The sequence below is a fragment of the Ascaphus truei genome, chromosome 18 (genome assembly GCF_040206685.1).
Source record: "Ascaphus truei isolate aAscTru1 chromosome 18, aAscTru1.hap1, whole genome shotgun sequence".
Lineage (NCBI taxonomy): Eukaryota > Metazoa > Chordata > Amphibia > Anura > Ascaphidae > Ascaphus > Ascaphus truei.
The window spans coordinates 12,209,741-12,231,915 of NC_134500.1; the positions used below are offsets into that span (position 1 = coordinate 12,209,741).

At 44.0% G+C, this 22,175-nt stretch overlaps 1 protein-coding gene across 1 annotated transcript in view; it reads right to left on the bottom strand.

Annotated features, from left to right (window-relative positions):
* ADAMTSL3 (ADAMTS like 3) overlaps positions 1-22,175 on the bottom strand; it is a 257,600-nt gene that overhangs the window by 10,412 nt on the left and 225,013 nt on the right. The window contains exons 23-25 of the mRNA XM_075575555.1: positions 21,779-21,907; positions 2,948-3,130; positions 578-697 (exon numbers count right to left, since the gene is read on the bottom strand). Coding sequence (XP_075431670.1) covers positions 578-697; positions 2,948-3,130; positions 21,779-21,907 — 432 coding nt within the window. The remainder of the gene's footprint in view (positions 1-577; positions 698-2,947; positions 3,131-21,778; positions 21,908-22,175) is intronic.

Consider the following 22,175-nt stretch of genomic DNA (forward strand, 5'->3'; position numbering starts at 1 on the left):
GGCGTGACCAGTTGTCTATGTATCTGTCTATGTACTATATGTATCTATCTGTATCTATGTATTTAAATATTTATGTACAGTATCTATGTAATTATTTATCTATCGTATGTAACCATCTATCTTTGAACCAGGTGCAGTGAGTACATCACACTCATGAATGCCATATTGTTCACTATCCTACGACCAGGAAATGTTAGTTGCAACTAAATAAACCTGTAGCCTGCAAAAAAGAGCCGTAGCTATGAGCATTAAGACACCCTTTCAAGCAACTGCTAAATTCCCACTGCTTCAGTTCACAGCCAACAACTGATTTTTGCTAATAATACAATCAAAATACAGCAGTTAAAATAAGACACGTCACATTAACCCCTTTCTTCCCTTCTGTTACACATTCAACAACTTGCACTGTTTTTCTTCTGTATTTACATACTTAATCCACAGGTTCAACTGCAGTCCTCAAGACGGCCTATGAGCTACTTGTGCTGAAGCAGGGTTATCCTTAAAACCTGAGCTGTTGGGGGTCCTGAGGACTACAGTTGAGAACCCCTGACAATCCACAATATAACTAAAAACCTACCTATACGCAAGAGGTCCCCGGGTTTACCCACAATGGTACTGCCGCTTGCAGACGCCATTACGACTCGTCGGAGGCCTCTGCCCTTGGGCTGGCCATCGTGAGCATCTGGTAGTTTGTGTCCTATTAAAAAAAAATGGCACTTTCAAAAATGGTAACTTCCTCCCAGGTAAATCTGTTTAAATGGTTAATATTATCAATGGTGGAAGAGCTTAAGAGTGACCAGACCAACCTAAGCAGGCAGTACAATGGTATTCAAACTTCTGGGCCTGTAAATATACTGAAGATATGACGTTTTTCACTAGGGATTAATATAATCTTCAATATAATTCAGCAGATTGTGGATATCCCTATATGGTGGGTACCACTTTTTTGGATACCTTTCTACCACCACTTGCTCCATTTCATTCTCATCTGTGGCAGGGTTGCCACCACTCTGGGTTTGACCCGGAAACTACGGGTTTCGGCCACGTATCTCCAGGCGGCGGCATTTCCCCCTGCAGGGTCCCGTCAACATGGCTCCCCGACGTCAAATGGTGCCGCGTTTGCCATGACAACGGGACGTTACGTAGCATCATGCCGTCATGGCAACTTGACACTGCGACGTAACATCACATTGTCATGGCAACGAGGAGTCATGTTGACGGGAGCTTGCGGAGGAGATGCCGCCGCTGGAGAAGGTAAAAGATGTAACTATATAAATAAAATAAATACCTTTAAAAAATGTTGGAAACAACAGAGGGATAGGGAGTGATCACAGGACCATACCAATTGAATAAATTTGGACGCGCAATGTTGTCAGTCTCCTACTTGGAGCTGTTTTAATGTAGTGTCTGTAGTCTCCTGGTTCTAACTTTGTAGACCCTAGCAGTTAGTCATTCATTTATTCATTTCCATAGTTTGTGTGCCTGCTTTCCTTGCACTCTATGTGAGGCGTTTTCACAGTCATCACTGTGCTATTCACCCCAGCACTGCTGTGTCTGGCAGTCTTATGTTGCAGTGTCTGTACCATCATTACACTGTATGTGCTAGCTTTATTATTCAGGCACTTTTACTTCAACACACCTAAGCATCTATTGCAGTGCGCAGTGCTGGTCCATCTAGCAAGGAAGCTTAATCCGTTGGCCACCCACTTGCGAACAACTATATACTCCTACTACTGGGTCTCATCGTTGCTCCAGAGGGGTTAACACCCTGACTCTTAGCATCCTCTGTCTTTTGTATCCCACCAACATTAAGTGGTCATCTGGGACAGCACGACTCAATAATCAAAGACATGGATGCCAGATAGCTCCGATTTAATATATTTTTAATTCACATTACACATTACTTTGGTAATATATGTTTTAAGGAAATTTATTAAAAGTTAATTTTTACACTAGTTTGGTGTGCATATAAGTGAATTCTTTTAGGGTGCACATTCATTTTGTGTTTCCCTTCCCCCTTTTTCTGATTCCTTTAAAAAATGTAATTTAATTGCAAAGTGTCTCTTGGTTAGCTTTCAATAGAAGGTGGCAACCATGTCTGTGGGGCGTGTGAGTCAAATTGCCATAATGGATACCGTAACTGCTGTCCTTAAAGTGGCATTGGCGCTTGCCATTTTTTTTGTTTTGTTATTATGTAATTATCTAAGCTGCCGATCAATCCGTTCTCCGACTTCCCAGGTCACCCACTATGGCCGACCTATTTCAAAACAGGAAGTGCTGTGGCTTCCTAAATGGTTGCTATGCAACCCAAGGAAGCCTAATACATTAAAACACATTAATAAGGGCAAAAACATGTAAAAAAAAAATGCAGCAAGTGTTATCTAAAGCTACACAATTGAATTATAAAAAAAAAAACACATATTGTATGATTTTGAAGGTAATGCTGCTTAACAGTTTAAATACAAGATGACAGTTATAGTATGTGACAGATTACCATTGTAAAATGGAGACAAGCAAATTCCTCATTAGGAAACTTTGTAAAAAAAAACCTGCACATTTTCAAAAATGAACCGTCCCAACATCTGAGGATGAAACATGAAAGCAGAATTAATAGGAGTGATGCTTTACGTTTAAAGCGTCTAGGGAGGATTCCATCAGCTTGCTCAATGGAAGTACAATACCCCATAAAAAGCTGGAATGGAAACATCAGACGGACACATTTAGCTGCGAGTGAATGTTCCAGTAAGGGTTAGGATTTATAATGACGAAGATGCAAAAATATGTTTGTACATTCAATCAATGTGCTCTGAAAATCGAGTCCTGGCATTTTTTTTTCCGTCACAGCCATTATTTCACAAAGAATGCTATAAAAGCCGATAGGATTGTAAATCTATACCACGCAGTATGTCATCCCTGAAGAATGCAGGAGCAATTTTTTGATACTAACCAGATAAATATAGAACGGACATTGCTACTGCCTTTCCAAGGGGGTTTGTTGCAATGCAGACGTACGTCCCTTCGTTCTCCGCTGAAATGTTTCTGAGCAGGAGAGACCCATTTGAAAGCAAGAAGGAATTGTTTGCCAGGGAGAATTCTTTCTTCAGCCAAGTGATTTTGGGATGCGGTAAACCTATAAAGAAAAAGGAATGCATGCTGGATGATACAATATTGCCAATTCTAGTTATACCACAGCTACAGTATATAGAAGAAAACATTTATAGTATAGAGCAGGGGTGCGCAAACTTTTCCCCAACCCCCCCCCCCCCCCTTACCTTATAATTGAAATGCTTTGGGGAAGAGCGCGGGGCTTCTGTAATCACCGCGCCCCCCTCTGAAAATCTCGTGCCCCCCAGTTTGCGCACCCCTGGTATAGAGATGTAACTGCTGTTATTGCTACCACTGGCCTGTTGCAGTGGGACATGCACAACTTGTGAAAGGGAGAAACCGCCATTCAAAATGTATTAAGCTGCGGCAACGCTGGTGCTGAGGTCGCTCATGCTTGACAGTGGTGACGTCACCAACTCTCCAAGCATGAGCACCGGGGATCTCCTGCATAATTTTGCAAGCACGAGCGGGAGGGGGGGGGGGGGGGGGGGGCGTGGATCTGGGCTATTTCTGTGTGTAATGTGCGTGTTTGTGTGTGCTGTGTGCGGCTGTGTGCTGTGTGCATTGGCTGCTGCTGAGCGAGCTTCAAAATCAATTTTCTTTGACTCCCCGAGCGCCGCGTACAGATTAACATTCATTGAAGTAAGTAAACGTGCCAAGCGCGCTCAGCGGCAGCGCGGACGCTGCCTTAGCCGCGTGTGTAAAAGGGGGCGGGGCTAACACAAAAGTGGTGGGTTGGCGCAAAAAAAGGGCGGGGCAAAGCGGCCGCGGTAGTGATAACGCCGGCATCTTGATGTAGACTTTGGTGCGTATTTTCTGCGTAAAAGGTGAGACAGTCTGTACACAGGGCAGATATAAAGATTATAGCGTGAAATAGGTGAGAATTTGTTTTTGGTACACACAAGTCACAGAAAGGACTTATTTTACACGTAAACACAAGAGGTACATTTTGCACATATCAAAACGCCTGTTTATTAGAGATGTGCAGCGTTTTCCCTGAAGTCATGATGCAAGCGAAACGTGTCCTTTTTGTAGCAAAAAAATGTTGCGCGCATTAAAGTGCACACAGATTTATTTGGGTCACACATGAAGTCCATTTGCAGGTCACGTGACCCTAAAATGTAGGTCATATATTTACAAAAATTCAGGCAAAGGGGCCTATGCAGAGAGCAGCGCTATTTCGAAATTCGCCATTTTTTGGAGAAAATCGCGCAGAAAGCAGCAGAAAATGGCGAGTTCCGAAAAACGCGCCAATTTTCTTTTCTATTTGTAAAACTCGCCTCGCGGCTGGCGAGAACCTCAATCTCGCCAGTTTAAAAAATATCCGTATGCAGAGAGGCGCGAACGGCATCTAGCGGCTGTTCGCGCCAATAAAATGGCGCGATTGTCTCCGTTTTGACTCGCCAGAAAAAACTGCCGCTCGCGGCCATTGCAAAGGGAAAAAAAAAGGCGCGAATTTGTTTTAACACATTTCTGAAGCGCGCATCTCGCCAATTTAAACTCGCCACACGCATCCATGTTAAACATAGCAGAATTCGCACTTTTCTGCATATGGAGATTAAAACTCTCCAAAAAAGCTACTTTTTAATAAATTCGCCAATTTTAAAATTCGCTGCTCTCTGCATAGGCCCCAAAAAGAGAAAAAAACTGTCCCAAATGTAATCAAAATGCTACATTTACGTGAAATTCGCAAACAACTTTGCGCAGCACGCTGGAAGATATTTACCTGTCACTGATGTTCATGAAAGAAAATGCAGGGTTAATAGACTAATAATTAAGGATGGCGGTCATATTCAGACACATCAACTTTTATAGATACAGAAAGAGACAGGCTCCAGGGCACTCAGAAACTGATCCTGATCACTTGCTTGATTTGATTATGCTCCCCATGTACTCTCCCCCCTCTGATTCACACTGATCGCACCGATCCTGTTCCATTCCATATAACCTGGAGTGCATGGCAGATTTCTACATTGTGTAACTGTTATAGATAACCTTTCAATGTAATAAACCTTAGGTGTTTATGCCTTTATGGAGAACATGTACACTGGCGACAAGTTTAATTCTGACTTGGCTAGTTCCGCAAGCCGGGAGATTTCCCGGCTTGCTAGCCAAATCCCCTCAGCGTGCCGCGCGTCACGGATGCGCGGTCACGCTTCATCGGGTGCCTGCGCCCCATGCGCGCGGGCCCAGCCTGCGATGTGGGGGACGGCGGTGGGGGGTTCCGGGGGACCCGGCGGACCCGGAGAGGGGAGGGAGAAGCCCCGATCGGAGGACCGCTCCTCCGAGGCTTCGGCGCGCGCACGGGACACCCCGGCGCGCGCCCGGTTACTGTCGCGTCCGAGACCGGGTAAAGGTAAGAATAAACTCGGCCGCGACAGTATTTAAAGAAAAAAAAAATACACCACCTTGTGTCAGCAGATATCCACAAAGCAGCATAATCCTGTGTGATAGAATGTATTCGTTTTTAATTCTACCTATATCTGTGTGAAAGGAATAGGGTAACTGTAACGGGGGGGGGGGGGGGGGGGCGCAGCATGTTTACAATAGCTACAGATTTTGAGTCTCGGACAGGTTGTAGTTAAAACCTGTCTGGAGGAAGGCACGGCTACTAACGAGACCAGCTGACTCTTGCAAGGGTTTAAAGCTGCAGACCCAGCAATATCCTACGCGTGTTTTTTATTTATTTTATTTTTTTATAAATCAGTTCTGTGCTATGAGAAAATACTTGCAGCATTAATTTTTTTTTAAAGAACATCTTAATGTATTATAATGTAACACGCATTTTTTGTTCCTATAGCAACCATTTACAAAGTCACATCCCCTTCCTCTTCTGAAACAGGCTCTGGCACACCCCTTTTTCAGCCCTGCCCTCTCTCTAGCTGTGCACCAATTGTATCTAGTGACTGCCTGGTCACATGATCTTCCCAGACAGAACTTTGCATCTTGGGTCCTCTTCTGCTGCACTGACAGACATTTAGTGAACCCCCGAGCCAAATCTTCGTCGATCGATCACAGGAGAGCAGATCGATCAACTTAGCTAATTACTTATCATTTTGTGGATTGTATTGATGCACATATTGAATGGAAAAATGTTTGTTTGTGTCCTGGAATAGAGGGTTTGGTTCTCTGGAATCCCTGTTTTTCAGTATTCACCTCCCAGGTGCTAGAGCGATCCCCTGCAGTTTACCAGGAGGCTTTTGTACCTAAGTGATGAGCCAGGTGGAGACTGGCTAATTGTCTGCAGCTGCAATTAACCAGCTCCCTGCTGGACTTAGGGCCTCATGCAGAGAGCAGTGCTATTTAAAATTGGCGAGGGGAATAAAAAGTTGGTTTAATGGAGAGTTTTATTCTCCATATGCAGAAATGGGCGAAATCCGCTATTTATACCATTACTGCATGTGGAGAATTGTAAATGAGGAGATGCGCGCTGCTGAAAGGGAAAAAAAAAATCGGGGTTTTTTTTTTTTTTTCCCTATAGCCGGCGAGCTCCTGCTTCTTGCCAACTTTAGTTGCCGGAGAAAATTGAAGAAAATCGCACCATGTTATTGGCGCGAACAGCCGCTAGATGGCATTCGCGCGTTTCTGAATTTGGAAATTTTTAAAGCTGGCGAGATGTAGGTTTTCGCCAGCCGCGCGGCGAAATTTTCAAATAAAAAAAAAAAAAATGGCGCTTGTTTCAAAACTCGCCATTACCTGCCTTTCTAAAGGCAGATTTTGCCAAAAAATGGCGCTTCCCCCGATAACGCTGCTCTCTGTATGAGGCCCTTAGTCAGATACAGGCTTTCTATTTGGAGCCCTATTAGACAGGGGTTAAGGTGCTGTCACAGGCTGAATAAAAACCTACGTTATTTTCCCCAAAACAAGTATCCCGTCTTCACCTCTGCACGCATCGCCTACAGTAATATTTGTTACTGTATATCCTGAACATGTTTAAACAGTGTAATGTAAAAAAAAATGTAATTTAGAAATACACACACACACAAAGCACACACTTCAGTCTTTCCCTTTTTACCAGGAGGTGGCATGCGATGACCAACCTACGAGACAGTATTCATTTACTCCAAATATTTATAGAGAACGAGGCACAATTAAGTATGATTTTGATTTTTTTCAGACGTCAGCCTTTAAAAGTTCTGACATAAGCTGTCAGTTTCAGGTTATTTTCTGACATAAGTACAAAGGATCCTTTCTACAGATGCCGTAAACGTTATCCAAGAGCAACGTGGCGTAAGCACTGTCGATATTTATACCACATGTGTTGACTGAAAAGCATTTGGTTGTAAAAATGAAACACCAATCAACCCTAGGATGTTGTAAATATTTTCCAGATTCTGCACTGTGGAACCAATGGGCAATGCCTTAGAATAACCGCAGGACAAATTCTACTACCGTGCTGGAAACAAAACCAAAATATACAGAAGAGGTTTAGGACAGGAGGGCGGCCAAGTCCAGTCCTCAGGGGCCACCAACTGGTCAGGTTTTAAGGATATGTATGTATGTATTTATATAGCAATCTTTGACTGAGCCACTGATTGAGCCACCTGTGCTGAAGCTGGGATACCCCTAAAACCTGACATGTTGTGGGGGGAGGGGAGGGGGGGCTTGAGAACTCGAGTTGAGCCCTCCCTGCTTTAGTGTACCGAAGCACAAGAGTACATCTTAGTTAAAAATGGGTAATCCTGCTTGGGACAAATGGCTTTCAGTGGCCTTCTTTGTAACAGGATTATGAACCAATTACAGGCATACCCCGGTTTAAGGACACTCACTTTAAGTACACTCGCGAGTAAGTACATATCGCCCAATAGGCAAACGGCAGCTCACGCATGCGCCTGTCAGCACGTCCTGAACAGCAATACCAGCTCCCTACTTGTACCGAAGCTGTGCGCATGCGGGGAGACTATAGAGCCTGTTACAAATGCTTTATTCACATCACTTATGCACGTATATGACGATTGCAGTACAGTACATGCATCGATAAGTGGGAAAAGGTAGTGCTTCACTTTAAGTACATTTTCGCTTTACATACATGCTCCGGTCCCATTGCGTACGTTAATGCGGGGTATGCCTGTACTGACTGACAATATACTTGATTATTGCAGAAATAACGGAAACAATTTGTAAGATGCCGGCTTCAATGCTCGCTACGTGACCTGTATACAGTAATCTCGTCTCATCCTTCTGAGAATACTGTCTATGGCTACCATTTATTTACAATGGGAAAGACATGATGTAATATGAGGAGTAATTCATAAAAGATGATGGCTCAACATTTGTTTTATTCTGCAATTTTAGAATGTATTTACATTCTTGTGTACCACACTACTTGTTAGGACTGAAGGAGCGCATGTATGGCACTCATCAAGAAATAACAAAGACCGCTAAACAGTTTGGAAGGTTATGTGGTTAAACATGAACTGTTCTCGAAAAAACAAATACACAGCAGGGTCCCTGGCTGTGCTCAAAGCTGTGACCATGCAGCATGCTTAAGCCCATAGGGAACCATGTTATAAATGGTTTTGAAGCAAAAGGTCGCACTGTGTGCTCATTTGCATGTCATTTCCCAGAATCCCTTGCTGCAGTGGAAGTGCTGTGTGATAATGATGAAAGGCGGGTATGCAGACCTGTCTAAGACATGCAAATGAGCATACAGTAATATTTCCATTTGATATATATATATATATATATATACATACATACATACATACATACATACATACATACATACATACATACATACACACACAGGACCCCATTTATCCAATGGGCAAAAGGGGTGGTTGCCCAAGGCCCACTGCCATCAGGGGCCCGCACCGGGCCAATTGCTGTTGGGGGGATGAGGGGGGGGGAAGAGGAAGGGGGGACAGCTGGAACTGCTGTCCCAGTGAGTCATGGGGCCCAGGCTCCCCTAAATTGTAGTGCCAGATCTGCAGTCACCTGTCAGAGGAGGCCTGCTGGAGGGAGGCCCATCCCGCTCCTCCCCGACAGGCACCTCTGTGGGAACCCTCAAACAGGCCCCCCTCTGACAAACCTCGGGCCTGCTCCATCCTCCGAGACTGCCGGTAGGCACAATGGGCTCCCCCTCATTTGCTGTGGCCCTCCCTGGCCCATACCTCTTTCTCCCTTCTCCTCCCTCAGAACCATACCTACCTGCGCCAGGTCCATAACTCTCCCCCCCCCCCCCCCTCCGCTCCTAATTTGATGGAAACAGAGTAAAATCTTTTGCATACTGTAACTTTCTGACACCAACTCTATAAAAAATATATATACAGTGTATTATGTAAAAGTTAGTAATCCCCTCCCTGGTACCCATGATAACTGCATATATGAAGCTTCTGTGCTTCACCCCATGGAAGCGGCGGATCCACAAAAGAACTAACACAGAGAAAAAAAAAAAAACCTTAGTGCATAATGTGAAAATTCAAGGGGGAATGTCTCTTGAAAACTATTCATTTCACTCTTTGCCAGTGACCCGCGGTACGCTATGCATGTTTGCAGCACGCTCTGTCCTCACTTATACTGTGTCACTGGGGATATGTGTAACTATCACAGGTTGCCAGAGGCATAAATACACACAGACCCATAACATACACACAGACAATAACGCTACTATTAAAGGTTTAAAAGGCTTGACCAAAGAATTCTTCTAGTAAGTAGCAGTAAGCAGAAACGATGGACGTCAAGTATTGTTTACACTTAAAAAGACCTATAACAAACACATCTGCCACTTGTGATTCTACAAGAGATTCCTGCTCTCATTTCTATATAATATAATGAAGTTAAGGTCATTCAATAGGTTTGTATTTCTGAGTGGATTATATGAGAAGGCTTGTCATGCTAGTAATGTGGCTGATACATTATCTTATTCACATTATCTTATTCATCGATCCATATACCAAACTGAGCAAAGCCAGTTCATGCGCATATTCATCTTTACTCTCATTTGATGTTTTCTTAGTGCCTGAAACACATTACTATGTACTTGGGGTAATGGGGTAAGTCACTATTGTCCAAAGTGTTTGTTCTCCATGTTATTGGCCCAAATCTCCAATTGTAGTCAATGGGAATTTTCAGCCAATAACACACCAAATGGTCACTTTAGACTATACTGAATTAATCCCTAAAGCCCAGAGCCACAAAGCTCCATAAATTTGCTTAATGTGTCATTAAAATGAACAATGTATCTTCAATGGACAGTAACGCAAGAGCATTTCTTTAACTATAACGGACGTTCGGGATAATGACATGCAAATAAGGTGTTACCATTACATCACATATCCACTAACGGCCGCTAGGGTTAACATCGACAGGTCAAACCTAAACATGGTTACTCTCATCCAGACCCAGAAATAAGGCTTTCATAGGGTCTGAATGGGCCATTTCCCTGTGCTCTCTACTTGAGTTAAAGACCTATTTCAGGGTCTGGATCAGAGTAACGCTAAGACGTACTAAATATAACGTTATTGGAAGATAACGCAATGTTATGCTACAAAAACAAGGCATTAAGTCTAATGAAATGTAGAACAGCCATTGATATTACATATTATTAGCTATAAGAATGTGTGTTAACCTGTTCTATGTAATATCACATTATGAGCCCTGATGTAATAGGTTATTCAGGGCTAGATGCACAAACCTCTAATACTAAAGCATGAGACTATTTTTCTGATTATATATACAGGTGTACAGTATATATAATCATATAATCGTTTCTACATTTTAACTGGAGCTGCAGGGGAAACAGTATAACTTGAAGGGGAAGACGGAGAATGCCGGGAGACGCCGCCTCAGGTAAGCACTCGACAGCTCCAGGCGAGTGCATTTGTCGAGTCCTGTGCATGTGTGCGTGCATGCGTGCGTGTGTGTGTGTGTGCGTGCGTATATATATCTATCGCCGAAGAGACATGGAAAAGAATAAATGGGTTTGAAACCTAACAAAAATCTGTGACATCAGCACATGGGTGAAGACATTTAAATGGCAGTGGCTCAGACGTATCATAAGAAGAAAGGACCATCGTTGGGATGGCACTCAACTGGATTCCAAGGAAAATTAAAAGACCAAGATGGTGACCAAAGGTTAGATGGGAGGATGAAATCAGAAAATATGTTGGAGCAACGTGGAGAAGAGAGGCTCGTAACCGCAGTACCTGTATGATCATTGGGGGAGGCCATCATCCAGCAGTGGATTGACAAGGGCTGAAGATGAGATATATATATATACAGTGTTCGACAAACCTATACATTTGCTCGCCCCGGGCGAGTGGATTTAACCCCCGGGCGAGTAAATATTGGCCCAAGCAGCACACGGTGGCAAGTAGATTTTTTTGTGTGGCGAGTAGATTTTTTGGTGATTTGTCAACCACTGTATATATGTATATATATATATATATATATATATATAGCAGGGCCCCGCTTCTCGGCACCCCGCTTTTCGATACGGCGGCACCGAGAAGGGGGCCGCCATCTTGGATCCTCAGTCGCGCAAACTGTAGTTTGTGAGCGCAGACCATAGGTTGCGCATGCGCAGAACGGCAGAAATGACGATTTGCGCATGCAAAATCACTGAAAATCGCCGGATCCGCTTTCCGGCGATTTTCAATATACGGCGTTCCCCTGGAACGGAACCCACCGTATACCCGGGGCCCTCCTGTATACATATACACACATATATATGATATACATATATATACACGCATACAAGGCTTTAACATCTTTTATTAGAATATGGGAAGTCCTCTTCTATCAAACAAATACTGATTTGTTGAGCCAGAAGATTATAAATAATCATACAAATGGCTATGAAAAGTTCATGTCTTTTCTTAGATTCTTGTATAAACAGAGGCGATTCCAGCTAATCTGAAAGAGTTCCTTTTATGCAGCGCCATCCCCCCCCCAAAAAATATCACAATTTAATGGAAATGACAATTTGATATCCACAGTGAAAAGGAGGCCTTGTTTGTGCCTAACACACTGAGTAAATTATTAAAGAGTGTTTTATCCTTGCAAAAATATTATTCCCCTAATGTTCCTGTCATTTTGCCAAGGCCAGTGAGAGTTTAAGGTTGGAAATTCTAGCTAGGTAAACTGCTCACACTGGGTTACGCAAATCATTTATAAAAACGAATACACACTAGTGAATGGCTAATGGTTCCAGTTGGAGTGCATAGTTCTAGCTGTTTTGGTTCTGAAGAAGAGTAGATTAATGGACCTACCAATGTGTAGGGGTATGTACAAAGCGTGTAAACAGGTCAAGAAACATCTAAGAAACTAAAGAGCTTCTACACGCTATTACATCTATGAAGAACTCGCATTAGTCCATTTGTTGGTATCACAACTGCACTGCACAACGTACAAAAAAATACAAATTAGTTCAAGTTGTAATCTTCCACTGACTCGTATTTTAACCCGTTCACTGCAGGCACATGTGGAAATGAATTACTATTTATCCCCGCAGAGAGAAGTGTGTTTTGATGCACTGCTCTGTTATTTGGAGCAGAGTTGTGGCAGATGCAAGAACAGTTTCCTATGTCTGGTGCAGAATTTTAGACTTTTCCCACTTCTCATTATAATCTGTGCACCATGTAACTCCCCCCCCCCCCCCCCCCCACCCCAACTCTTCCTACTGACTCTCCCCAAGGTGCAAACTGGAGCACAGAGACGCAGAATGTGATACATCTCATTATAACCTGTGCACCATGTAACTCCCCCCAACTCCTCCTACTGACTCCCCCCAAGGTCCAAGCTGTTGCAGATGGGGCAAAATTGGAGCAAAATGCTTTGATACACACAAAAGGTTAATATTTATGACCCACTGTTAACCTAAGCACAGCCGTTAATATGTAGTGCTGCTCTATTGATAAGATATACAATATCATGGGGGTTTTCTTGGAGGGGGGGGGGGGAGTAAAATCAGTAACTTGAAAGCTATTATGAAATCCCTGAGGGAGTATATATATTTTTTTTAATTTTGACTTGTGATGGAAAATCATGAAACTTGAAGTCAAAAGATGGATTATGAACACTGGCATGTCTGTACGATATGCATGAACAAAAGCAAATAAAAGAGAAATGGTGGAGGGGGGGGGTGGGAGGGAGCGAGAAAGGTGATCTTCAACCCCCCTCCCTCCCCCCCAAAAAATGCATCAAACAATCCCACAAATTAGCAACTTGGGTTGCGGCTTGGCTCGCGAATCTAGGTTCTTAAATTAGGTAGAGAGGTTTAACCTCTCCACCACTGCATGGCCTGGAACGCATTCAACGGGTTAAACAATCCAACGCTGTCCCTGTATGACTTTGTAATTGGGTAGGGGACAAATTCAGTGCAATGGCTCAAAAGTAATCAAGTACTGTTAAACTCTATTAACATATAAAGGGGGTTATTTATCAATGTCTTCCAAATGCAAAACTGCTATTGATATAAAATGCAGTTATCGCTGGATCAGTCGCGTTACAGGCGCCACCGGTGGCGTTTCTCCCCCCCCCCCCCCCCCCCTTTCTTTTTTAAAACATATTTTTTAATGTAGGATTGAAGAAGGGGTTCTCTGGAGCTGAACTCTGTTAATTTCAGCTCAGGGGGGACCCCCTATTTCCTGAGATATTTACCTCCGGACGAGGTGCTGGTATCTCCTGCCGTTTTCTGCAGATTAAAGCTCCCGCGTCACATAGGCCAATAGGAAGCCGAACCTGATGATGTCACGGCGTCCCATGAGGCCGCAGGGCCCGGGAGCTCAGAACATCGGCCAGAATGTGAACCCCCACAGAGGTTACATTCGGAGCTGAAATTAGTGGGGGTTCAGGTTCGGAGACCCCCCTGCTTCAATCCTGTATAAAAAACAAAATTTGAAGAGAGAACAGACCCGGCATGGATTGCCTCTTTAACACGCAACAGACCTTGTATGTCTAGCCAGCCAAATAGAGAGGTGAATCTCACAGTATCAGTACGTCTGCGTTTGGGGATGATTGCTTGTACGCATATGTATAGAAAGTCTCTAATAGGAGAGAGGACGATGTCCTAGTAACCAGTGAATTAGAAGGAACATGTGATTGCCGGGCTCATTGAAGGGGTGAAAGAAATGCCTTAGGTGGAATATTTAAAGAACCAGCAGACGTCATAGATAACAACTGTGCCTCAGTATACCCTGTAAATAGGCAAGTCCCCTATGCAAACTATTATTAAAGATGTAACAGATCTTTCGATTCCCAGAGACCCTTTGACCTTTCTCCTGTTGAAGATATAAGCCGGCCTATGCGGAGGCTGGCACCATTTATACTGACGGCGGCTAGATGCACCGTGGCGGTTTCCTGGAAGAAGATCGCACCCCCCCCTCTCTAGGCGGACAGTAGAAAAAAGAATAACCGAGGTGATGCGGATGGAATAAATGACAGCGTTCCCAAAACACTCTACAGACGAATTTTATAAAGCCTGGGATCCCTGGCTGGGGCACTAAATGTAATACCAAATTTAATACAAAACGGTCAAACAGAAAACCTGAAACGGTCGTGGGGAGGAGGAAGTCTCCTCCCCCCCCTACTTTCCCTCCCCCTCCCCCCGCCCCATTCTTTCCCTCCACCTCCCCCACCCGTCCTCCTTGGTTGTCCCCTTCCCTCTTTCTCTCTGTGTTCATCTTCTTTGTACTTATTACCCCGCAATATAGTATATAAATCTAACAAATCTAAGTAAGTACCAGCACTCACTGTCTAATAGCCTGTATGAAGACAGTAATCAAACCCTGTGGCTCTGCTCGTGTGGAGTGCACTCATACAGGTTATTAGACAGTGAGTGCTGGTACTTACGTAGATTTGTTAGTACTATACAGGGGAATAAGGGTCCCCTTTGGCTCCGTGCACCCTGCAATTGCATTAATTTAACACTATCAGAGTGCTGTCTATCGTCCCCTTTTACCCATAGTATATAAATCACCCTGTTAGAACTGAGCCTCCAACAGTAGCCGTATTGAAGTAAATTTAATGTCTAATCATCTGCAAGTTAAGCATAACAAGAATATAAGCACATAACTAAGATTATTTGTATGATTATTCTACAGTATTCCCTTGATATTATTCTTACTCAATGTATAAGAAGGTTCGCTCTGGAGTATTGTTGGAGCTCCAATGTCTGTGGTTTATACTATGCGGAAAACGAATTAAATATTTGAAATAAATAGGCACGTCCCCCTAGAGCATATGTATACCTCTTCATTTGTAAGATGAAAGTACTCACAGTTGTGGTTAGTGGTGTCCTATGAGGCGTGCGTCCAGTCAGGAGGTAAACGGAAAGAGATCCAGAAGCAGGGAAAAAACCGGAGCACAGCAGCACCAAAAAATCTGGGGCTTAGGCAGTAAGTATGATTAAAAAATAACTTTTATTTTCAGGCAAACATCATGGTGGTAACAAGCAAACTCTGACGCGTTTCGCGCTAAAAATAGCGCTTTATCAAAAAGTGTCTTGTATATCAACTGGTATAGCAACCTTTTGGGCCATTCCCGGAGGAAATTCCCTGCCGAAGTCAATGGGGAATTTCATCCGAAATTGGCCTGATTGGTTTCTCCGGCTGATATAGACTAAACTCCTATGTGTCTTTACTTTAGAAAATATCTCCTTAGAACAGGGGAGCTCAACACAGTCCACAAGCCCACCCCCCTCCCCCAATCCAGGTCTTCAGGCTATCCCAGCTTCAGCACAGGTAGCTCATTCAGTCCCTGCTTCAGCCCAGGTGGCTCAATGAGTTCCAGTGAAAACAAAGAAAAACCTGGCGCCAAAAGTTCATTGGATAATCCAGGTTTTTCTTTGTTTTCACTTTCACTTTCTCTGTCAGTACTGACAGTATTACTAGGCAGCCTTTATATATATATATTTTGCAATTGTCACACTGGTGTTTTAGTCTTTAGCGCTTGTGCACATTTTTTCTTTTTCAATGAGTTCCAGCTTCAGTACCCGTGGCTCCATCAGTCCCCCCTGCTTCAGCACAGGTGGCTTAATCAGCAGCTGAGTGAAAGACTGAGCCTCGGATTGAGCCACCTGTGCTGAAGCTGGGATATCCTGAAAACCGGACTTGTTGGGGGGGGGGGGGGGGGGTTGGGGGACTTGAGGACGGGAGTGGGGCAGCCCTGCTTTAGAACTTCCCCTAAAATGATTAAGTGGCAAATTCATCACTGTGAAGGAGCACAGTCTGTTACGGTGCCCTCCAGCAGCAAATGAGTTAGAAATGACATACAGTGGCCAGCAGGTATATATATATATATATATATATATATATATATATATATTATATATATATATATATATATATATATATACAGTGGTTGACAAATCACCAAAAAATCTACTCGCCACACAAAAAAATCTACTCGCCACCTAGTACCAAACATGTGCTAAATCCACTCGCCCGGGGCTGTCGAACACTGTATATATATATGTATATATATACAGTGTTCGACAAACCTATACATTTGCTCGCCCCGGGCATGTGGATTTAACCCCGGGCAAGTAAATATTGGCCCAAGCAGCACATGTTTGGTACAAGGTGGCGAGTAGATTTTTTTGTGTGGCAAGTAGATTTTTTGGTGATTTGTCAACCACTGTATATATATATCAGTAGACACAACATTGAAGTGGGAGAAGCTGTAGTTTATAAAGTATTCAAGGGATGAACCAAGTGTAGTAGCGTGGATCATGTGTTTGAAATCAGCTCCGTCTGAAAAACATTTATTTTTTTATTGCTACAAATTGCTTCTATTTTCCTGATCACAGAAACATCGCTGTGAAATCCCACTGTACTTAGAGCAGTGTTTTTCAACCAGGGTACCTCTGGGCATCCCTAAGGTTATTTGAAAACAGTACTAAATACAGAAGACTTTACAATACATCTGATCTCAGACGCGCTATTAGAGAGGGTTGGGGTCCCTTACAATGCATCTGATCTCAGACGCGCTATTAGAGAGGGTTGGGGTTCCTTACAATGCATCTGATCTCAGACGCGCTATTAGAGAGGGTTGGGGTTCCTTACAATGCATCTGATCTCAGACGCGCTATTAGAGAGGGTTGGGGTTCCTTACAATGCATCTGATCTCAGATGCGCTATTAGAGAGGGTTGGGGTTCCTTACAATGCATCTGATCTCAGACACTATTAGAGAGGGTCGGGGTTCCTTACAATGCATCTGATCTCAGAGGCGCTGTTAGAGATTGTTGGGGTTCCTTACAATGCATCTGATCTCAGACGCGCTATTAGAGGGGGTTGGGGTTCCTTACAATGCATCTGATCTCAGAAATGCTATTAGAGAGGGTTGGGGTTCCTTACAATGCATCTGATCTCAGAAATGCTATTAGAGAGGGTTGGGGTTCCTTACAATGCATCTGATCTCAGACGCGCTATTAGAGAGGTTGGGGTTCCTTACAATGCATCTGATCCCAGACGCGCTATTAGAGAGGGTTGGGGTTCCTTACAATGCATCTGATCTCAGACGCGCTATTAGAGAGGCTTGGGGTTCCTTACAATGTATCTGATCCCAGACGCGCTATTAGAGAGGGTTGGGGTTCCTTACAATGCATCTGATCTCAGACGCGCTATTAGAGAGGGTTGGGGTTCCTTACAATGCATCTGATCTCAGGCGCGCTATTAGAGAGGGTGTAAGGATCCGTGAGTCCCGCTACCCTCGGCGCGCCCCACGATCGGGTGCTCCACTTCCCCCGCCTCCTGCGGCGCGTCACCTGGGCCATCTATCAGCCGTCGGACTACGGGCAAGCGCGCATCACGTGCGGAAGTTTATACCAAGCCCTCTAGTCCCGCCTCCGGGTTGCGTCATCGGCACGTCACGTACGCTCTACGCGCGAAAGTATTATGGCACCAGCCTCCGTCTGTAAGACCTCCCACACCTGTCTCCTGCACCAATCGCAGCAGGCATTCCTGACGCACCTTTTCTTGCCTTGTCCTCATTGGTTCCTGTTTGCCTTATATGCTCAGCCGTTTCACTAGTTAATCGGCTGAGCATAAACCTTCCTACAAGCGAAGTGTTCACTGCTGTCTCTCCTCCACAGTCTTGTCGTGCTTCCAGATCCTTGCTCCTGACCTTAGCTTTTCCTCCGGACTCCGATCTTCTGTTCTCCTGACCTTGGCTACGCAAGACCATCCACACCTCTCCATCCCGACCCCGGCTAGCTCCTCGGCGATCCACTACTCTTCAATACTGACCTCGGCAAAGTACCACGACGATCCGCCTCTCTCCAATCCAGACAACGGCTAAGTACCTCCTACGATCCGCTACTCTCCAATACCAACCTCGGCAAGTATTACTGACCATCAAGACCTCTCCTACCCCAACCCGGCTACCTAGACCAATCTACACTCCAGAAGCGCCCACGCGGCTGTTGGTTGGTGTTATATCAAATCTCCACCTCTGCCTCGTGGTCATGCCTTGTTTGGGGTGAACACTCCGTTACAGAGGGTTGGGATTCCTTACAATCCATCTGATCTCAGACGCGCTATTAGAGAAGGTTGAGGTTCCTTACAATGCATCTGATCTCAGACGCGCTATTAGAGAGGGTTGGGGTTCCTTACAATGCACCTGATAACAGACACTATTAGAGAGGGTTGGGGTTCCTTACAATGCATCTGATCTCAGACGCCCTATTAGAGAGGGTTGGGGTTCCTTACAATGCATAGGATCTCAGACGCGCTATTAGAGAGGGTTGGGGTTCCTTACAATGCATAGGATCTCAGACGCGCTATTAGAGAAGGTTGAGGTTCCTTACAATGCATCTGATCTCAGACGTGCTATTAGAGATGGTTGGGGTTCCTTACAATGCACCTGATAACAGACACTATTAGAGAGGGTTAGGGTTCCTTACAATGCATCTGATCTCAGACGCCCTATTAGAGAGGGTTGGGGTTCCTTACAATGCATAGGATCTCAGACGCGCTATTAGAGAGGGTTGGGGTTCCGCAGAATTTCACAAAATAATTATTAGTCCTTAACCCCAAAAAAAGGTTGGAAACCACTGATTTAGAGGCTACTTTGGAGAAGGAAAATTATGTGGAGGAATCTTCATAGGACAAAGAGGTTTTCCGAAGGTCACACTGTGAATTTGTTCAGAGCTGCTTGAGAATTCTTCCACCATGTCTGCATCTTTGTGGAAAGTGGAAATTCGACTTCAATTTCCTGTTGTCAAGAAAAGCAACATACCACATCTTGCCCTGTATGCTTTGTATATTCATTTACTAAATCATGCATGCCGTTGTTTCAGGATGCAATTAACAAAGATCCTGATGAAGTGGCTTTCCCTCCCCCCCCCCCCACCCCGAGATGTCCTCAGACCTACATGCAATTCACAAAGCCTCCTACATCGGAAATATGCCAGTTTAATTCTAGTGCACGAGTGTAGTCTTTGGAAAACAAAGAACAAGGACGCTCACACTGTATCAAGAACCAGCCTTTTATCAGAATGAAGCATACATAATTCTTCTTGTTAGGGTCAAGTAGGCTTAACAGTTACTTAGCCCTAATAAGAAGAACAATGTATGTTTAATTCTGATCACAATGCTGACTGTGGGCAGGAGACGCAAAATCCCCAGATGTTTTGCAACGGTCCCTGTTTTGACATCCTATTAGTTGTAAGCACCACTAGGCAGGGATATCAATGTCATCAACATCTGTAATTCCTAGTTCTTGGCGTCATATACCTGATTCCACACAGATGCTTGGTAAAAAAAAAAAGAGACCAGCCTGGTGGCTTATCAAAAAGACACCAATGATTGTTTTTTATACAGCAGTTTATGTAAACTCTACAAGTTTACTTTTTTTTTGGTATTTTCCCACTGCAAATGGTGTTCATTTTATTTACAACAGAAGTGTGGCCAGATTAGCTGACTTGGGTGGGATTTTCAACCCACAAGCTTCAAGTCTGCAAATATAGCCCAGCCTTGCATCTCGGCCATCCATCTGTTACCTAAAGCGCATTATATAACGGCACACACATCTGGGGACCAAGTGTTTCCTTTCCACCTAATGACTTTGAACAGTGTATACATGCTTAATGTAAAGCCATGTTCTGAACAAAGCTCCTGTGTGGGAATGGGAATTCACATCTGACAGCATTAGGTATGTAAGCACATTCTTATGTAAAAAGGGCACGCCTCATAACTCTGCTTTCTGTTGGGCTTTAATCCCATTCAAAGCTGAAAAATTACAGCTGGATTTGGAGGCTCCTTGCAGATGATCTGGCTATTGCTACATGTTTCTTCTGATGGGGATATCATAAATTCACTAATACAACGCTAGTTTAACGCCATACTAAACACATGCCATGTCATGTCTTTAATCTTCCTGTCTTTGAAGCCCATTCTATTTCAGTACAGCAGAGTTGTGGGTTTTTTGTTTTTACTAGTTCTGGAGAAAACAACGTTTTATTTGCAGGTAGTCGTACCCTCCAATGTATTAGCATGAGGGTTTGTCATAGAAGTACTTTTTCAGGGGAGATGTATCAATGACAATGAGTTTTGTTTCATGCATTGCACCCTTTTCGGCTTGTGGCTCCAAGAAAAAGGTTTATTAGACGCAGATTGGTATCCAGGAAAGTTTCTACCAACACAGATTTTTCTTCAAGCTAGTTAACGACTGAGAAAGGTCGTACAGTGAAGCAGAATGTGATAGATCGGACGAGTCACATCATAAATTCCTCCCTAACCCATCCTCTTGATATTCCACTTGAGACAATGTAAATGATGCTCTTTGTATCAATTTTTTTATTTAATGTGTTACATCAATCTGTTGATATATCATCCCCCCTTCACCCCCCCCCCCCCCCGAAATAGGCTAAAAAGGTTCCCTATATGTTTTCAGTAGGTCCTGGTTGTAGGTCTGGGGTGGGTGTCCCCCCTAAGTTCCTACACGCGCTCTAGTACAGAGTTTTATAAATACATTATTGGGTATGCTCACAGCCTGTCATTAGCCACAGTAGAGTTATGGTGATATAAAAAACATTGTGACTGTAACAGAACCTTTCCCCTGTCTAAAAGGCTTCCAAAACAAAGCATGTCTTTGCCTGATGAGTCCAGCAGGGAGCTGGTTAATTTCAGCAGGAATTGACCAGTCTCCACTTGGCTCATCAAGCGTGTGTAAAAGCCGGCTGCACAGACTGCACGGGATCTCTAGCACAGGGAGAGTTTGTGCTGCCAGAGAGATCCCAGGGGAAGAGAGACTCTCTGTTCCAAGGAACAATGGTCCTTGGAACCCACCAGAGGGAACCCCCCACAGACACCACCACAGACCCTGAAATGAAGCGGAGAGCATCCTGCCTACAGGTACCTCTCTCTGGACTGGTGTCCAAAAGGTTAGTAAGAGGCCTAGCCTTCCAGTCCTCAGATGGGGACTGCTGAGTGTTAGTTAGCCCCATACATGGGGTTAGGCCTGGTTATTGTTTTCTGCTCTAGTTTTGTTTCTGTTTAAAGCTGCTGGCTAACAATGCCTATGTTTATTTCACCTAAAAACGTCTCCGGTGTCTTACCCTCTGCGCACATCTCCAAAGTGACAAAAAATTCTATTGAAGAAGCTATCCACAATGACAGAACTGTGAGTGCTGCTGGGCTGGTGGAGTGTGCGTTTCCTGTGTCTATTTGTCAGGGTAGTTGGTAAAGAACCTTCATGCTTGGCATGCAGATCACACACACGAGGTCCTACCTTTTGCAGGGCACTCCAGTGTCACATTTACACCTGTTCTTGTTCCCACAGTATCACCAACAATCGCAAATATGCTGCTAACATCCAGGTTCGTGGTGTTCCTTCTGGATGACGTGATGACAGGTGCCTCTTTAATTTAAAATGAGAAATTAAACATGGCTTGATTAATCATGTGACAGATTGTATCACTTAAAAAGGGTTGCTCAGTAACTAAACGTATTGACTGATTGAGTTTGATGGTATTCTATACCTGGGGCTTTAAACCATTGGTCCGAACACCGGCACTGGTCCCCGAAATAAACCTCTAACGGATTATCCCATTATTTAGCAGCTTTGTGCATGTCAGATATGAGAGCAAACAACTCCCTAATTAATTTATAAATGAAGTGTTCCCTGA